We start from the raw sequence: 19,225 nt of genomic DNA, 5'->3' as shown, positions 1-19,225 counted from the left end.
AAGTCTTTGGGAGCCAAGCCTATTAACAAAGAAGGGTAACGGGGCTCAGAGAGGCCAGGCTGCTTGGGGCCCAGAAAGGTGCCCACTATGTAAAGCAATGGATGGACTTTCACCTCTAATTCCTTCCGGGGCTCTAGGGGCAATTACTTGGTAGAAAGCAGCTATAGAAGCAGTCCCAGCAGAGGTCAGGGTAGTCTCTATTAGAAGGTTTATATATGGCTGAGTTTATTTCATTAGACCACTGGTTCTCAAACTTTTGGTCTTGGAACCTCTTTACATTTTTTAGTTGTTGAAGACCCCAAAGAGATTTTGTTTATGTAGGTAATGTCTATTGCTATTTACCACATTAGAAATTAAAACTGAGAACATTTAAAAATATTAATTTATTTTTACATGTTAACATGAATAACATACTTTTGGGAAAAATTAATTTTTCAAAAAAATTAATTTAGTGAGAAAAGTCACACATTCTTTTTTCATATTTGCAAATCTCTTTAATGTCTGGCTTAATAGAAGACAGCTGGATTTCCATACCTGCTTAGTCAATATGCTATATGTTGTTTAGTTTACAGTATATGAAGAAAATCCAGCCTCACACAGATATACAGTTGGAAAAAATAGGAGTATTTTAATAGCCTTTTCAGATAATTGTGGACATTCTTCTTTGATACCACACCAAAATTCAACGAGTGGTAGTTTCTTCAATGTTAGTTATAAGGTGGAACCTGAAACTACATCAATGAACTTTTCTTACTCTGTTTCATTAAAATACACTTATCTATCTTATACTTTGAACTGTTCTTTTACCCAGGCATAATTTTATAATACCAAGCATTGGATATCTGGAAAATATTGGTTCAATGACTTATGCAGGTGTTCCAAATATTGACACATTTCATTACATAACCAAAAAAATAATACTCTTCAATATCACCTCTAATCTCATCAGAAAATTCTTTAAGTATTGAGAAGTTGTCAAACTCCCTGAGAGTTTACCAGAACTCTAATTTTTGCTTGAAGCTTAAATTTTATTACTGGCAACAAATACTGTCACTTTGAGAAAATATCTGCCAAATTCCCAAGCCTGAATAACCACAGTTTGTCTGTCAGTGGTTCTTTCATGTAAAACTGCTGTTCCATGAAAAAGTAAAAAGGCTAGTTTAGTTTACAACTCAATAGCACAAGTGCAGTTTCTTACTTTGATATATGGCAGAAGTACTTTTTGCATATTTCCAATTTCTTCACACAGAATATCAAAAAAATATGTATTCAAGAATTGAGATTTAATAAAAGTTTTACTGATTCATCACGAACATTCTTAAGTTAAAGTAGTTCTTTTTTGGTTTTTTTAACTGCAAATGACTAGTAGTGAAGAATGCAATGACTTGTACCAGTTTGGTGCCCAAAGCAACAGCAGTTTTACACACCATTGCTTTGGCACCATCAGTATAAATGTCAACCTAGTGAAAAGATCAAATGACATGACCTTGTACATCCCTTGAAAGGGTCTCAGGGACTCCCATAGTGTATACAGACCACCTTTGAGAACTGCTGCATTAGACGCTGCATAACAACTATCCTGGGAATTCAGAAAGGTGGCATGGCTTTCTACTACCAGTGAGCACTACACAAGGTACAAACACAGAGAAATACGTATTTCATATCTGTCTTAGAAGAACAACTGTTTGCAGCAACGTGGATGGAACTGGAGACTATTATCCTAAGTTAAGAATCTCAGGAATGGAAAACCAAACACCATATGTTCTCACTAATAAGTGGGAGCTAACAGATGGGTACACATGGTCACAAAGCGATATAAAGGACACGAGAAACCAAAAAGGAGTGAGGTCAGGAGGGTGGGATAAAAACTAACCTAACCTATTGAATACAATGAACACTATTCTGGTGATGGGCACACCAAACGCCCTGACTTAAGCATGGATATCTTTTTTTTTTTTTTTTTTTTTGAGACAGAGTCTTGCTCTGTTGCCCGGGCTAGAGTGCCGTGGTGTCAGCCTAGCTCACAGGAACCTCAAACTCCTGGGCTCAAGCGATCCTCCTGCCTCAGCCTCCCAAGTAGCTGGGACTACAGGCATGCGCCACCATGCCTGGCTAATTTTATATATATATTTTTAGTTGTCCAGATCATTTCTTTCTATTTTTTAGTAGAGACGGGGTCTCGCTCTTGCTCAGGCTGGTTTCCAACTCCTGAGCTCAAACAATGCACCCACCTTGGCCTCCCAGAGTGCTAGGATTACAGGCGTGAGCCACCGCGCCCGGCCAAGCATGGGTATCTTGATAACCATGTACTAAAAACACTTGTATTGATATTTTGATATTTTGATATCCATGTACTAAAAAAACTTGTATTGATATTTTGAAATTGATATTTTGATATTTTGAAATTAAAAAAAAAGAAGAGCAATTGAAGTAACTCCAAGAGAGTAAAACGTTAAATAAAAGGCACATCCAAGCAAGGAGTATGTGTTCTAAGAACAAGGGGGAAGGTCAAACGACCCCTTTTCTACCCCTCTTCCTCTGGCTGCTTTTCACCATAATTTAGCTCTTCCTTCTCCTTTCTATTTCCCAAGATCTAGGAGAGTGTACAGGGTTAAGTTTGGAAACCCGTACTTAAGCCAGGGGTAGTAAATTTAAATGTCTACAAGGGCCAGGCAGTCTATGTAAGTGAAGGGCTCCACTTAAAAGAATATGGGCCCAGTATTTTCAAGTCTTAGTTTTTCAAAACACCAAAAATTCAGATTTTTATTTAAATTTTAAAATGCTGACAACTGTTAATAATTAAATTTTAAAAAATATACGAAAACACTATGAGTAAAACAACATATACCAGCAGTAACCAGCTTGTGACCTCTGTTTTATTTTTTGTCTATTTTTTAAATTTTTTTAGAGACAGTGTCTTGCTCTGTCTACCAGGCTGCAGTGCAGTGGTGTGATCATACCTCATTGTAACCTGGAACTACTGGGCTCAAGCGATCCTCCCACCTCAGCCTCTGGAGTAGCTGGGACTACAGGCCTGTGCCACCATGGCTGGCTAATTTTTCTTATTTTTTTGTAGAGACAAGGTCTCACTATGTTGCTTAGGCTGGTCTCAAACTCCTGGCCTCCAGCAATCCTCACACATTCACCTCCCAAAGTACTGGTATTATAGGCATGAGCAACCCTGCCTGCCATGGCCTGTTTTTAAGTCATGGAGAAACTTGGACTAAATGAAACATCAAGTGAAAGTATGGAAGGGCAGAAATCCTCACATATAACACTACCTTGCCACAAACCACCCCCCACATCTTACCACATCTGGATCTGAGGAAAGGGAAATATTTACAGGACTTCTTTTTTTTTCATTGCCTTTAGATACAGGGTCTCATTCTGTTGCCAAGGCTGGAGTACAGTGGCATGATTTAGCTCACTGCAGCCTCGAACCCCTGAGCTCAAGTGATCCTCCTGCCTCAGCTTCCCGCGTAGCTGGGATTACAGACATGAGTCACCATGCCTGGCACTTTGCTGGAATTCTTTAACCTTGCCAAGGAATGATGGAACAAGTCATTCCATATCACATTGGGAGTAAGAATTTCAAAGATTGTTTACATAAGTAGTACAGAACAAATTATCATCAAAAATAATCCTCATTTTAGGGAGACAATGCGAGGGAGAAACACTAGGAAAGCACCAGTACTTTGCTAGACTGTGTTGTACATGATATATTATTGGTTTGCTTGTTTACAGTCCTAGGGCAGAACTTTCTCTTTCTTGGTCACAATTCTACCTACCCTCACTTGCCTGGCACCTATGTATAGTGTTGGAACATAGTACATACTCAATAAATGTTTGTAAAATAAGTGAATGAATCTCATTATTTTTTCATCATGTAGACAAGAAAATTGAGATTCAAAGAGAATATGCTGTCTGTTCAATATAATTCAGCTAATGAACATAGAACTAGGAAACCAACCCAAGTTTCTGTGTTCTTTCCACTAATTTTATACTCTGAAATTAAATTAACACCCAAATATTTAAGTGCCTCTTTTTTCTGTTATTGGATAAACTGCTCTCAAAGATTCTAGCATTCCTCTCTTCATGTTTTGCTTTTCTGAGTTTAATGACAGAAGGGTTTTCCATGCTAGCTTCCTTCCATCAAAGCTTTAAGGAATACAATTGCCATGTAGTACAATGATATTTTTTTAAAATCTATCAAACACAGGAAAGAAAGACTCCTAAAAGTCCCTAATCCTCAAATTAGATTATTTTTACTTTGTGTTGAAGAAAACCCCAGCTGTGATCCTATGGATTTCCCCCTAAATGCCATATATCAGAAACTATTGATAAAAGCAAACAAAAAAAGCCCAAGCCTGGGGAAGTTGAAATGAAATTGGAAACTGTACATATTGCTGGTACATAAATTGATACAAGTCATTTGGAAAAAAAATAGCAACCTAAAACGGATCATAATGTTCATAGGCTATAATCCAGCAATCTCATGCCTGAGAATTTGTCCTAGACAACGTTATTCATCAGAAGAAAAAATTATATATACACACAAATGTTCCCTGCATCATTGTCTCTAACAGCAAAGAATACAATAAGAATAAAAACTGAAAACAAAATACATAAGAAAATGGTTTAAAAATTACAGTACATGCTGAAGATAAATTACTCTTCAGCTGTCAAAAATAATCATGAAGACTGGATAGCAATACAGAAAAATTGTGTGTTAATAAATTAAAAGCAAAATACAAAAGGATTTGTATACTATAATCATTAACTTTGCAGACAGCTATGTCTCCATGTAGATAAGAGCTGAAAGGTGATATTATTCAGAAATGAAAATATCATTATAGAGTAGAATGATTTGAGGTCTTTATACTTAAATTTTTTCAGAGTTTTCTTTAATATTGTACTGTCTTTCCTTTTTCTTCTGATGACATGCCAATTTATTAAATTCATATACCTGAAATTTAATCTCTACTGAATTAACTGTGATGAAGTATCAGGCTTTTCCTTCCAAAGAATCAGGAAGTCATAGCTACTATAAAAAAATCCCAGGGGAGGGGGAAGATGCAAAACTGATCTCAGTGGCAGAAAATTGTCAATGCTTTCTAATCAATTTAGTTATTTTCTGTTTGCCTACTATGCGCGTGTTACATGGAAAAAATATAATGGAGGAAATATTAAAATTTCTACATGATCTCTAAAGTGATACTTTTTTTATTTCAGAGAGTTAATATTTTGGTACAAATGTTTTGGTTACATGGATTGCTTTTCTACTGCTTGAGTCAAAGTTGTTAAGTGTTCCCATCACCCAGATAGAGTACATTATATCCATTAGGCCCCTCCTCCCTCCTCCCACCTGATTTCTGTTGAGCTTTACTTCCATATGTGCACATGAGTGCTGGTCAGTTAGTTCCAATTTAACAGTGAGTACATGTGGTATTTGTTTTTCCACTCTTTAGATATTTCACTTAGGAGAATGTTCTCCAGTTCCACCCAGATTGTTGCAAAAGGTATTAATTCATTTTTTATGGCTGAGTAGTACTCCATGGTGTGGGGTGTGTGTGTGTGTGTATCATATTTTATTAATCCACTCATGAATTGATGGGCACTTGGGTTGATTCCACATCTTTGTAATTGTGAATTGTGCTGCAATAAACATTCTAGCACAAGTGTCTTTTTGATAAAATGACTTTCTTTCCTCTGGGTAAATACCCAGCAGTGGCATTGCTGGATCAAACAGTAGGTCTACTTTCAGTTCTTTGAGGAATCTCCATACTATTTTCCATACAGGTTGCACTAGTTTACAGTCCCACTAACAGTGTTTAAGTGCTCCTATCTCTCCGCATCCACATCAGCATCTATTGTTTTGGGACTTTTTGATAAAAGCCATTCTCACTGGAGTTAGGTGATATCTTGCTGTGGTTTTGATTTGCATTTCCCTGATGATTAGTGATGTTTAGCATTTTTTCATATGTTTATAGACTAATGGCCTGTACTGTCTTATCAATTATATATACTTTTTCAACTGTTTCTGAAATAAATTTGTATTTATGAGTTTCTAATTCTCACTTAGAAAAGAGCAGAAACCCTGGCTCTTCCCATTGTGAACTGACAGTCCTCTACTTGAAAAAGGAAAGCAACTGTGAACTAAAATAAAATTTCAAGGCTCACCCCACCGACCGGCTGACTAAATGGACCCCCTCATGGCCAAAGGAATACCCTAAAACTAAATTGCCTGCCAGGAGGAAGGAGGTCAGACATGCCTTATCATGCTCCCCTCCCTTCTTGGTGACATCCTTTGTAACCCATTAACAGGCGTAAGGGTATGCAAGACAAACCTGCAGGTCCTCAATTTACACAACAAATCTATGTCCAGTGGTTTATCTTTGATAAAGAGCTCCTTATGTTAAAACATTCCAAGCCTTTAGACAAAGCTTCATGTCTTTAACCAATTACAGGCCAAAGCATCTTTTAACCCACCTACAACCTGTAAGCCCCCAGTTGGAGATGGCCCACCTTTTTGGGCCAAACCAATGTATGCCTCCCACGTATTGATTTATGACTTCCCCTGTAACCCCTGCCTCCCTGAAATGTATAAAACCAAAATGTAACCCAACCTCAGCGAGTCCACTTGCTCAAGGCCTCTTGGGCATGGCTCCAGGTCATGGTCCTCAAATTTGGCTCAGAGTAAATCTCTTTAAAATTACTTTACAGAGTTTGGTCTTTTTTTCTGTTGACACAACATACTATTTCCAAATGTCCACATCTATAGATGGAGAGCAAGAAAACATGGCTGAATCCATCGATGCTGTTGTTGTCTGAAGAACTAATGACAAATACAGGAACCCAGAGAGGAGAGAAAGGGAGAGGAACCACCAGGGTCCTCTGCAGGGTGGTAGTGTGTTCCCAGCGCCACCTGGAGAAAGGCCTGGGGTAGCAAAAGAGTCAGCACCTCATTTACCTGCCTCACCAGGCTGCTGCCTGGCATCATCTCCCTTCCATTCATCTCACAGGTATTTTCTGAGGCCCTGACTCTCTGAGGGAGCCCAGATGCCTAAGATGTCACAAGGCCATGCTCTACTTCAGAAGACATGTCACAGAGAAAGACACCACCCCTCAGTGGTCATGTTCAAGGTCATGCCCTGTGTGCCAGGGTGGAGGGAGAGGTCACTTAATGCTGAATATTCTCTCATCTTTGCAGATACAAAACTCAGCTTTGACTGCTCTCTCAGAGCCTATCAGCCTCGGGGAAACTGACTCACACTGAACACATCCCACATGAGTGGTATGTTTAAGTCACATGGTTGCCTTATCAAGGAGAGGGAGCTGGCTAGAAAACCAGAGCAAAGCCAGGCAACCATCCAGGGCATTTCCTCTACCCTGGAGATAAAACCATTGATGAGAAGAATGTTAGGTGAGCACAGACCCCAACGTGGAGTTCTGGGTCCACTCAGGGAGACCTTCTGGTGGCCTAAGGGACAGGATGTAGCTCCTCTATAACCAAGGAACCCGGCAAACTATCCAGAAGGAGTGTCCTAGCAGAAGGGATATACCAGAACCCTACCTCCACCCCTTGCACAGTCTTTGTCCTCACTCTAGGCCCCAGTTACAATACAGCTGGTTACCTTCCATTCCCAAGGCTCCACCCAGCTTACCTCCATTGACAGATCATCTTCCCAAGGGTAGTTTCCAGATAACTCAGCTCATCTCCTGTGCATCTACGAGCCAATTCTGATGTCAAATAGAGGATGATCTCTTCTTGGACCTTGCCTACCCCTTTAGAGATCCCTCTTTCTGCTGATCACATGCAGTATGTGATTAAGGCTGAAGGAGTGATGAAGACCACAGTGCTGTGAGGTCAGAGAGGGAGTGGCCACTGAGGTAAAAGCAGAGAGAAGAATAAAGGGTAGGCGGAGGCTCTGTATCTTATCAGCTATGTACCCTCTGGCAAGTCACTCAACTCCTCTGTGCTTCAGTTTTTTCATGCATAAAATGAGGCTGGCACTGCTGAATTCTTAGGCAGATGCATTTTGTAAACTGCAAGGTGCTCTGAAAACGTTGGCTGTTTTCATTGTGGACTGGAGTATTCTGGGAAGCAGAATGTAAGATGGGCCTTAAACATTGAGGAATATTCAAGATATGTGGTCAGGAAGAGGATGGGCACGTAGGCAAGAGAAATGGCATGAGCAAAGACAAAAATGCAGAAGGGATGTACCAACATGGCTGCAATAGAAAGCAGGGGAGAAACTGAGGTAAGGCTGGAAAGGCAGGCGGGCTGTATTCTGTTGGTAATAAGGAGCTACTGGGCTTTTTGATCAAGTTAAGTAAAAGAATAAGTCATGTTTTGGGAATACTAACATGGTGGAGCTGTAAAGGATAGGGAAACTGGAGGAAGATTAGAATGCAAGCAGCGTGATCACAGGAGGGTGTTGAAAACTCCAGATAAGAGTTATGATGAGGGTCTGGATGAAGGCAGTGGCATTACTGCTTAAAAGGAGGGAGCAGATTTGAGAGATATAGAAACAAAAGGACACATTGACAGTCTATTAGAAGAGAGGGCTTAGGGACAATTTTCATTACCTAGGTGGACAACAGTGTCACTCACCAAGGTAGAGAATAAAGACAGTGACAGTGAACAGGAAAGACTGAGTTCTTTGGGTATATTTGTCTGTAGAATATTCAAGGGATAATAACCAGTAATTAAGTGACTATATGGGTGTGGAGCTCAGCACATAGAGATGAGAATGTGAACTGAAGCCGCCCAAGAAGACCAGGTAGTGTGAAAAGATAAGAGGGACACAAGGCTCAGGAACATCAGCATCTAGATAGTGGGCAAAGAAGAACCTGAGCAGAAGACTGAGAAGTGACTAGAGAAGTAGGAGGAAGGCAAGAGTTTCTCTAGTAAAAGGCAGCAAAGGATTAAAGTACAATGGAAAGAAGGAGTGGTATGAAGAATGGGAAGAGTTCATTCAATTTGGCAACTGGTTCACTGATGGCCTCAGTAAGAGCAATTTCATAGAAGTAGTGGGGCTGAGAGCTAGACTGCAGTAAATTAAACAATGAACGGGAAGGTGCAAACGGACAGGATTTGTAGACTACTCTTTTGGGAAACTTAGCTATAAAGGAAGGAGCAAGGGTAGTAGAGACAATGAGAATTTAGGATATTTTAGTCAAAATATATTTTAGCTGAAGGGAGCAAGGCAGAGAAAAATACGGACACATAGAATTGAGTGGATGGGATCTTGAAGGAGCAACTTAAGACTGCAGGGATGCTTCTTCCACTATTAGTGAAGAAAACTTAATGTATGCCAAGAACTAGGAGTGCATGGATAAAAGAAAACAATCCTCGAGCCCATAAGGAATTTGGTCTAGTTGGGAAGACAAATGTGTATCAGCTATGTAAGAGCTATCTACGTACTAGGTTGTGCGGTAGTAAAGGTGGGGAAGTGAGCAACTATGACCGCATGAGTCAGAGAAGCTTCACATAAGAAATGCTTGAATCAAGGTCCAGCTTAGGCAGGGGTTGCCTGGTACAGGAAAGGGTCACAATCGTGTTAAATAGATTCCGGAGAAAATTTCAATGTGGCGTTTGGAAAAAGTATTTACAGGGTCTGGATTAAAAGGACCACATAGCAACCAGGCACATAGGCCCCAGAAGCATAGCAGGTTGCTCAAACTTAAGAGGCCGCCCGAGACGACACCACAAGGGCAAAGGACAAAGGAAGACGGAGCGCCCACTCCGGGCGAGCAGGTCCTTAAGGACGGCATTTCAGGAAACGCCCAAGAGCGTCAAAGGGAGCAGAGTGAGACGCCAGGTGGGCACACCGAGAGTTAAATAGTACCTCGTGCTCCTCGCTGCGGCCGTGAGACCAGCGAGCAGACAGACCACTAAGGACAGAGGAGGTGCGTGGGACCGCCCAGGACTGGGGCATTTTGGGAGGACCTAAGAGATACCGAGGCCCTTTACGTGGGCCCAGGCAGTTCCAGGGCCCAGGCGCCAGGAAAGGGCCCGACCCATTTAGGACTCGGCAGCGTGCATCACAGCGCCCCAAGCCCCGCATTTCCCAACAGTTTTCAGTCTCCGAGCATGTTACAACCGTCTGCATCAATAAGAGTTCACCGCCACCACGCCACCGTCTCTCGGCTGTGAGGGAGACGATTACACGTAGGAAGAAAAAGCCGCTGGCGGGCGCACAAAACCCGCGAGACCAGAGAGGCCCAGTCCGAGGCCCCACCTCTCTGACCGGAAGTGAGGCACTTTGCTCCGCCCCCATGTTCGATACCTCGCGAGACTTTGCTAAGGCGTCCCTTTTTTCGTCTCAGCCGCCGTCATGGTAGGTGTTTCTTTCCTTGCCTCCGCTTCCATGTTGGCCGAGGCCACAGGCTGTACTCCAGTTGCCCCCGAGCGATCTACCCTCGGCCTTGGCCAGACTTTGCAAGCCTCACAGGGCCGGCCGTAGGGCAGGATGGCCGACGTGGGTCCGGGGCGTGACGGGGAGCCTGGGTCCGCGTGTTCGGCCCGGGTTTCGGATGTCTTAGCCACGCGGGCCCGAGTGCCATCCTGATGAAACCAGAGGGCCCCGGGCTAGTCCGTATTTTCAACTTTGCCGAACGCGACAGAAGGTAGTTCCTTGGCCTACAGGCCCACCTCAGGCTGGCAAGCATTTCCCTCTTCCCGTTTTCCTTAGGCCTTACCACTAAGCTCCTTTTTCCACGCAGCCATCCAGACTGAGGAAGACCCGGAAGCTTCGGGGCCACGTGAGCCACGGCCACGGCCGCATCGGTAAGTGCTGGCTTCCCCTCCCGGTCGGTCTAGGGCTCTCGGGTGCTTAGCTAGTCACCACGTAGGTAGTTTGAAAGTGGATTAGAGTAAGACGTTTTTGCAGTAAAGACAGATTGAGTTGGGCCGCTTTGGGTTTCTTTTTGAGAATTCTCTAGTACACCAGTTTTAGAGAATTTCTCATCAGTGGAGGGATAAAAATTGAGCGGGGTAGAGTATTGAATTAGTTGAAGACATGGAGTGCCGCGACATGGAACGCTGAAAAGATGTTTAACTCGAAGTCTTGACGGAATAGCAGTACTGAAAGAGGTATTGTAGTCTGGGAACAGCATAAGCAAGGGCACAGAAGAGTGGGGATATTCGTTGCTTTTGCCTGAGATAGTATCGAGAAGGCTGTGTGAGCCATGTAACTTTGTATTCCTGCAGGCAAGCACCGGAAGCACCCAGGAGGCCGGGGTAATGCTGGTGGCATGCATCACCACAGGATCAACTTTGACAAATAGTGAGTATTCTTGGACTGCTTTTACTGACACTGATAGCTTGGGAGGTATAGGCAGAGGGGGCAGGATTACAACATCTAAAGTCTGGAAGCAAGCCTCTCTTGCCTGTTGCTGGTTTTCACCAAGTTAACACTTGATGTGAATTGAGAACCTGCTATCGAGGTTAGAGTCACGCTTGGGTATTAATTATTGCCTTAGTGTGCTAGAGTCCTCGAAGAATAACTGCTGACCTTATTCACTGGCTGCGGTCCTCATGGCACAGTCAGTCACCAGGTTAGTAACATCCTTCAGATTGACCTATGCAACTGTTAGACTCAGTTATATTCGCAGATTAAGCAATGGTATGTTTTGACTAGTTCTTTAGAAGATCTTTATTATAGGAATGTGTAGATTGTCCAGAGAATGCTGTCAAGTGACTTGAATTTTATTCTTGGCATTGCCTCTTTCTTCCTCAGTGATTGTTCCTGGTTCTATGAAATAAAGCTGACCTTTTCCTCTTGATGGTCTTTGTTGGTTTGTACAGAGTTGTTTGATTCAACAAATGAATTCAGTGCTTGCTATGTGGTACTCGCTGTTCTGCACCAGTGAACAATTTAATTTGCACTGTAATGGGGGAGATAACTATAAAGATGATAGACATAGCTTCTTAATTGGAGTGAGTTTACGAGGGTGGTTGCTTTTTCTTCCCAGTCACCCAGGTTACTTTGGCAAAGTCGGTATGAGGCATTACCACTTAAAGAGGAACCAGAGTTTTTGCCCAACTGTCAACCTTGATAAATTGTGGACATTGGTCAGTGAGCAGACACGGGTAAATGCTGCCAAAAACAAGACTGGAGCTGCTCCCATTATTGATGTGGTGCGATCGGTGAGTGAATTGGGTATTCCATTACAAAAGTCTGGCTTAGTCTCATCAACTTAACTTCCTACCTGAAGTCTGTCCTGTACTTACCCAGTTACATACCAGACAATTCCGCCTTTTGGTAGAATTATCATAGGTCACTGTTTCCAAAATATAACTCTTCCCTGTCTTGCTCCCATTTTCCCTTTCAGAAGTGAAAATGACATGTTTTGCTTGTGATTCAGGCAAAAGTTTTGGAAACTAACGCTCCCACTCCTTCATTCATGCACTTTTTGTTTGAATGTCTTTCCTATCAGTAATCAGTGCCTATTGTCATTGCCCAGATTGTAACTAACAGATTTGCATTTCTTGACTTGAGCTGTACAGCTTGGTCTTGAGGTACAGCTCTTGGCCCTTCATGTTCCTCACAGAATAAAATCCTAATGCGTTCAGTTGTTATTCAAGGCCCTACATTAACTGAAGAGATTTCTCCCACAGACAAACATTTTTTGGTATATCGTTGGGCTTCTGGTCCTTGTGTCAGTGTTGCTTCCCATGAATATGGAGGTAGTGTTTTTAAAGGTCAGAACCCTAGAGAGGCTTTCAGTGTCCCATGAGCACTTTTGACCATCAGGACTTGAAGCATTCCTGGGAATATAATTGTCCATTTTTGCTTATCATGGGTAATTGACCAGGAGAGGGAAGTTTGTGCTTTGCCGAGACTAGAGTCACATCTCGACACCACTCTTGTCCTGGTGTGCTAGAGTACTCGCAGAGAATCTGCTGGTCTCGATTCACTGGCGGGGGCAGTCAGTGCCCCCGTTAGTGCCCAGATCAGTAACATACCCTACCTGGGTTTTACAAAGTGGGTTGACAGGCATCTTTCCTCATACCGTTAGGGAGTTGGTACCTGCTGTGGGGTACTGTAAATTCTCTTCTCTTTTTTTCTAGGGTTACTACAAAGTTCTGGGGAAGGGAAAGCTCCCAAAGCAGCCGGTCATCGTGAAGGCCAAGTTTTTCAGCAGAAGAGCTGAGGAGAAGATTAAGGGTGTTGGGGGAGCTTGTGTCTTGGTGGCTTGAAGCCACATGGAGGGAGGTTCATTAAATGCTGACAAATGCTTTTTCCTTGTGGTCTGAGTATAGGTTCTTTGGTGGCATCTCTGCCTTATCTGTACATTGGGGAACCCACCTAACAGGTTCTAGGAGTTGAGGATATGAAGGCATGGGCTCCTCTACTTACTCCCCTCAGAAAGTGCATAGTAAAGATAGGACCAATACTTAGAGGCATTGGCCAGTTAAACATTTTCATTTATAAAGTGAGAATGATAACCTGTTGACAATTGAAATACCTAATGTGAAAGGACAATTTGCATTGTACTTTGAACTTTACAGTGAATGGGAGGATGTATTCTTAACTGTTCCATGTGGTTCAAAAGGGAACAATGACAGTATTGAGGCAGTTCCCAATCTGAATTTTAAACATACCAGAGCTTTTATATATGTCAGGTGGGCTAGATTCCAGAAAGCGGTTGACAGATTCATAGATCCCTGTGCATCAGGGTCTTGTTCAAGGAGATAATCTTGAAACTTACTTTTTTTCCTAGTCTGAAATACATCTTGTGGAAAAGATTGGGAAATCCCGAAGGCCAGAAACTGGAATTGGGTTTGATTACCAATGCTTGCATACAAATAGGATCCTCATAGATTTCAAAGCAAATTATAATTTGCTAGTTAATAGCTCCTCTTGAGATTTTGAACTTTTTTTTGACCCAAAATAACAGTCTAGAATCTGAGCAAAGAAATAACTAAGATGGCCCTTATCCTACTACTGCATTTCAATTGGTGGAGTTTTCCTTAGTGTTCTGTGGGGTCATGCAAATGGAAAAATTGTCTTCCATGAAATTTGGGGGGCAGCAGAGGAGGAGGTGAGCAGCAGGCAAGGGAGCAAAGCATCTATATTTACAGCTCTTCCCCATCACATCAGCACGGAGCTCTGCACCCCTCCACCCATGGGAAAATGGTCTTCCATGAAAGTGGTCCCTGGTGCCAAAAAGGTTGAGGACTGCTGCTTTAGAGAATGTTGGGGATCAAACATAGGGAAGCACACAAGGCAGAAACTTAAGTTGACTTGGATAAGGATAGGAAAGAACTACAAGGAGTCAGGTAAACCTTTATACAGTTGGACAGTATTAAGTGCACTGTTTGGGTTTGCAGCTTCCATTATGACATTGATGAAGAAAGGTGAAAAGGGCTCTCCATTAGGGCCTTTTAAAAGAAGGAAGCTTGAGTCCAAGGATCTTCAACAGGTGGTCAGTAGTTAATAGAGAAGAGGCCCAATTTAGTATTTGATTTCTACTTAGCAGCTGTGTGGCTTCTTAGGCTTAGTCCAATTTCTGCATCTTTAAAATTTAGGTAAAGATGCCTATTTGAGGATTGTGTGTGGAAAGCATGTACTTGACCATGTTTGACTTAGTGACAAAGTGTACATTTAAGGGAGTAGATGGAGTCAGTTAACCATGTGATTGTTAAGGGAAATTGGTCCAAGCAGAGGAACTGGCAAAATGATGAGTTTCAGGAAACCCGCTTGGAAAGGTTATTAAGCAAAGGGGAAGTGCTATGGTGGCAGATGAGCCTGGAGAGAGATTACTTTGGCTGGGCTGTAGTTCGAGCACTGGGTTACAGTGGGAGGCTGGAGGCAGGACCAAGGAAATGGGATTTTATATTTCAGTTTGCAATGGGGCAACGCAGTGTTGCTGAAACAGACTGTTCAGTGTTATGAGGAGCTAACTAAAATAGCTTTGAGTCTCAAGTCTGCCCGGATCCCAGTGCTTGCTTGAGCCCCCCCATTCACTAACATTTTTTCATGAGACTGCCAAGCTTTGACTGGCTTGTGCGTGAGGCTCTCCCAAATGTGCGGAGCAGCTGTCAGATGCCCTCCAACTCAGTGGCATTCAATCTTTTAACGTTACTTAAAATTGTTATGAAAAATGGTACCACTAGCACATTTAGGTTGGCACCTAATTTTTTAAAAGCTTGAATTGCAAAGGATATAATTTCTGGCCTAATACGTGCTTTAAATACATTTTCCTTCAAACCTCGGGGCTGCAGATGTAACTCGGTTTATAGGAAATGTCTGCCGCATGATTTGCAACAGCGGTCCTCGTCAAAATCAGCTAAGTCAGATTGAAGTTTTTAATGCAAATAAATGCATCAATCCCAACTGAATGGCTAATTAGCCCAAGAGCGGTCAGCTGAAACCAGCCGAAAGAGTGCACCATCGGCGGAGGATGTGCGGCGCTCGCCAGCACTAAGAGGCAGGGATTCTGGCGGCGCTCGGAGCCCCCGTGGCCGCGTCCATCGGCCTGCACCGCCAGACCTTCAGCAGCGTCCTCCCGATGCCCACCACGATTCACGTCTCGTCTCACCTCGTCCCCAAGAGTCACTTCCGGGGGACGTGAGGTTCTGGTTCCGGGGGCTCATTGAGCTTTCCTCCACCCCCTCCCTCCTTCCGAGCGGAAGCACGGTCAACACCATCTCCAGCCTCCCTCTCGGCTACTTCCGGCAGCTGGCTAGCCCGCCAGCGGTGAGGGCGAGGCGGGAGTTTCAATTCCAGCCTCGGTCGCTGTGCAGCGGTGGGTCCACTTCAGAGCGTAGGGTTTGTGGCACTTCAAACTTCGCTTGCGGGCCGGGCGCGGTGGCTCACGACTGTAATCCTGAGGCCAGGAGTTCAAGACCAGCTTGAGCAATAGTGAGACCCGTCCCCGTCTCCACAAAATAAATTTTAAAAACCAGCTGGGCATGGAGGCCGGCGCCTGTAGTTCCAGCTACTTGGGAGGCTGAGGCAAGAGGATGGCTTGAGCCCAGGAGTTGGAGGTTGCAGTGAGCTATGATGACGCCACTGCACTGCAGCCTGGGCAACAGAGCCAGAGCCTGTCTCAAAAGCAAAACAAGCCCCGTCTGCGGCGGTGGGCATAAGAACGGGAGGCGTGGTCTTTACATACACTTTCAAGATGGGAATTTCCACACCTCTGAAAATTAACTTTGTTTTAATTATCTAAAAGGTAATGAGCGCCAAGTATGTTTAAGGGCACCTTGGGCTAAAAAAAGTGCTCGTACACGCATGGAAATGTTCAGGAAGAACATAAAACAGAAAAGGGATTTCCTCTTACGAGCTTTGGGAGGTGAGGGAAATGTATGTTTTGGTACAGTTTGAGTTTTTTGTTTAACCAAATGCATATTACTTTCGTATTAAAAAGCAACATAAATGAGCAAAAAAGTAATTTTTAAAAAAGTGCTACCAGAAACTTGCCAGTGCTGAAAAATAATACTGTCTTTCGTTCAAGTTTTCATGGCTTTTTAAATTACACCTCCATCTCCAGAGGCAAATTTATGATGTTTGGGATGCATACCACCACATTATGTGGCTCTAGAAACAAATTCTGTGTATTTTATGCATCACTCCTAGTAAGAATGTAGGTTAAGGTGTATATTCAATTCGTGGCTCTATTTTACATCCCAATTTTTAACTTCCATTCCCACTTTGTTTTTTGAAATACCCAGTTTGTGTATCACTGTAAGTCATTCTGGGTACAAGGTAGGTTATAAGTCTACATGTAAAATAAAGAGTATTATTTTTAACAAAAATTTAACAGAGCTGTGACTATAATTAGACTTACTTTCTTGGGCCCTGCAGTGGTTGGGATGTGGTTTATCCCTGACAAGTTGATGTTGAAATGTGATCCCCAATATGGTGGCGAGGTGGGCCTAGTGGGAGGCATTTGGGTCATGGGGGAGATCACTCACCAATAGATTAATGCCCTCCTTCCTGGATGAGTGAGTTCTGTCTCACTCAACCTGAAGCGGATTAGTAGAGAGTGGGTTGTTAAAAAGGAGTCTGGTTTCCTAGGTTTCTCCCTTGCTTCCTTCTCTTGCCATGTGATTTTGCACACACCTGGCTACCCTTCTGCTTACCTTTCTGCTTTCCATCATGAATTGAAGCAGCCTGAGGCCCTCTCCAGATGCATCTGTCTAGTCTTGAACTTTCCAGCCATCAGAATTGTGAGCCAAATAAATCTCTTTTTAAAGAAAAATCTAGCTTAGAATCTAACTCTATTTACAGATAATCAAAAAAGTTCAGTTTTCATATACTTCTAAATTTTCTAGGATTTCAACTATTATTTAAATCAGGTGAAGCTCATACTTTGTTTTGTTCAGAACATTACCAAAAATTGTTCATTTCAGAAAACTCCCTCATCACTGATAACTACACAGTAGTATCTCAGTTGCTAACACAACACACTTTGCATGTGTAGCTGTCACATTCACAGTAGCTCTGTGTACAGGTATAGACATCTGAATTCACTGTATCTTCTAGTATGGTTGTGCCTGAACATTTACATATTTATTTAAGCATGTTATTTTATAACAAAATACTTCCCTTTTATTTCTCCCCTTTTATATTACAGTTAAGGTATGTTTAGGCAGGTTATATTATCTATAAATTTCATTTCAGGGTAGTAAAGGGGAGAGTTACAGTATTTGCTATACAAAAGAGAATAAACTGATGGAGTTGAGAATCATTGGTTTAGGGGTTCAGAGATCATGAGAAAGCAGAACTTGGAAACAAGCCCTGAAAACTTTTTGTCAACCCCAAACCAGGCCCACTGTACTTACACTCTCCTCTCTCCCATAAGGCTGCTGTGCCTTGGCCACAGCAATCACTGTGTGGGCCCTTGCAGCCCATTCCAAGCCATCATGTGCCAGCATCGATTTTCTGAATTGGGATAAGAGCTGCAGCCATAGTAGGAGGTAGGAGACATACTCCTCTGGGATTCACTCAAGGGTTCAGATGTACTACATTTTATAGATACATAAAAATGTCAAAATTTACAAGAAAAGAATTGACACCTATACATCTTGTGATCTGATCACATGAACCACATTAAAAAGAGGGAGGGAGGGGATGGGGGGGAAAGAGAGAGACCCTATGGGGAACTATATATTTTTTTATTATTAAGCAGTCTACTTCTATGACTGTCATGAAGCCCAGGCCGAGTTAACAGCGATGAGTTCTGGAGGTAAAAACATCCCACTCTGAATTTTCTGGTTATAATCCCCATCTTCTCTCTTGATCTCAACTGAAAACCCAGACTCATGAGACATCAATCCCTGCTCTTCTATTCCTGGCAAATGGCAAAGCCAACTATGCAGGAGGATTTTTCAGAGGAGAAAATGTCTTCCCATAAGACAAACCCTCCACTTTGCTTTATGAGGCAGAGAACAGCCCCAAATCATGGACAGCGACAGGCTGGGGCCTGTGCAAGTCTCAATGGAGATGTGGGGGAAGGAGGGAAGGAAACTCAGGATGGGATCATCTCCTGTTTAAATTGGTTTAGGGTGGTAGGACAGGAAAACTTTATTCCAAGGTTCAACTCCTGCCAAACCTAAACCCAATACCAATGAAAATAGTTGCAGTTTACTGGCTCATTGTGGGAGTTTTCAAGGTCTCTGCTCTACCAAAGCCTTGGTGGGTAGAAAGCTGAAGCCATCCTTATTCCCCATCTTGCTTCTCTCCTTGCTGTTCCACGGAAGGTGGCAAAACTTTCTGTATGAAAACCTAGGGTTTCAATGGAGAAAATCATTCACAAAGTGACATGGAAGAATCATAGGTAATGGATCAATGTATGACCAAGCCCTGGGTTGGCATCAGCTTAGCTTCACTCCACCAACATCAGGATACCCAGTGATGTCTCAGGGGCCTCAGACTGAATACGGAAATGTTAAGATTTACGTAGTAATGAAGCCAAAAGGCAGACAACATTCTTTCCATCACTGAAAATACTTAAGTAGAGTCTGAACAGTTGGCTACTAAAGTGGGAAGCTGAACCAGAACAATGATTAGATATCTTCTCTTAAAACCAGTCATACCACTCAGACCAGAGAACTCAATTTCAGGGGCGGTCAGTGACTCATGATGAAGCCAATCCCTTAAATAACTCAATTCCCTGCATGATGGTGTTTCATCCCTGAATAGCCAGTCTCAGCTCATTCACAGGAGAGAGAACTCTAGATAATGAAGCCAAGGAACACATGAGGCTG

The 19,225-nt window shown here is 42.7% G+C and overlaps 1 protein-coding gene across 1 annotated transcript; it reads left to right on the top strand.

Annotated features, from left to right (window-relative positions):
- Nucleotides 1-10,286: 10,286 nt before the first annotated feature.
- Nucleotides 10,287-13,252, top strand: RPL27A (ribosomal protein L27a). Its single transcript, XM_012654355.1, has 5 exons — nt 10,287-10,343; nt 10,729-10,792; nt 11,216-11,291; nt 11,980-12,154; nt 13,079-13,252. Exons 1-5 carry the CDS (start codon nt 10,341-10,343, stop codon nt 13,205-13,207), a joined length of 447 nt encoding a protein of 148 aa, XP_012509809.1. The 5' UTR covers nt 10,287-10,340; the 3' UTR covers nt 13,208-13,252.
- Nucleotides 13,253-19,225: the final 5,973 nt, after the last annotated feature.

This window comes from Propithecus coquereli, unplaced genomic scaffold (assembly GCF_000956105.1).
Source record: "Propithecus coquereli isolate 6110/MARCELLA unplaced genomic scaffold, Pcoq_1.0 Scaffold44, whole genome shotgun sequence".
Taxonomy (NCBI): Eukaryota; Metazoa; Chordata; class Mammalia; order Primates; family Indriidae; genus Propithecus; species Propithecus coquereli.
Note: the sequence above shows the minus strand (reverse complement) of the source record. Positions and strands in the feature narration are given on the sequence as shown.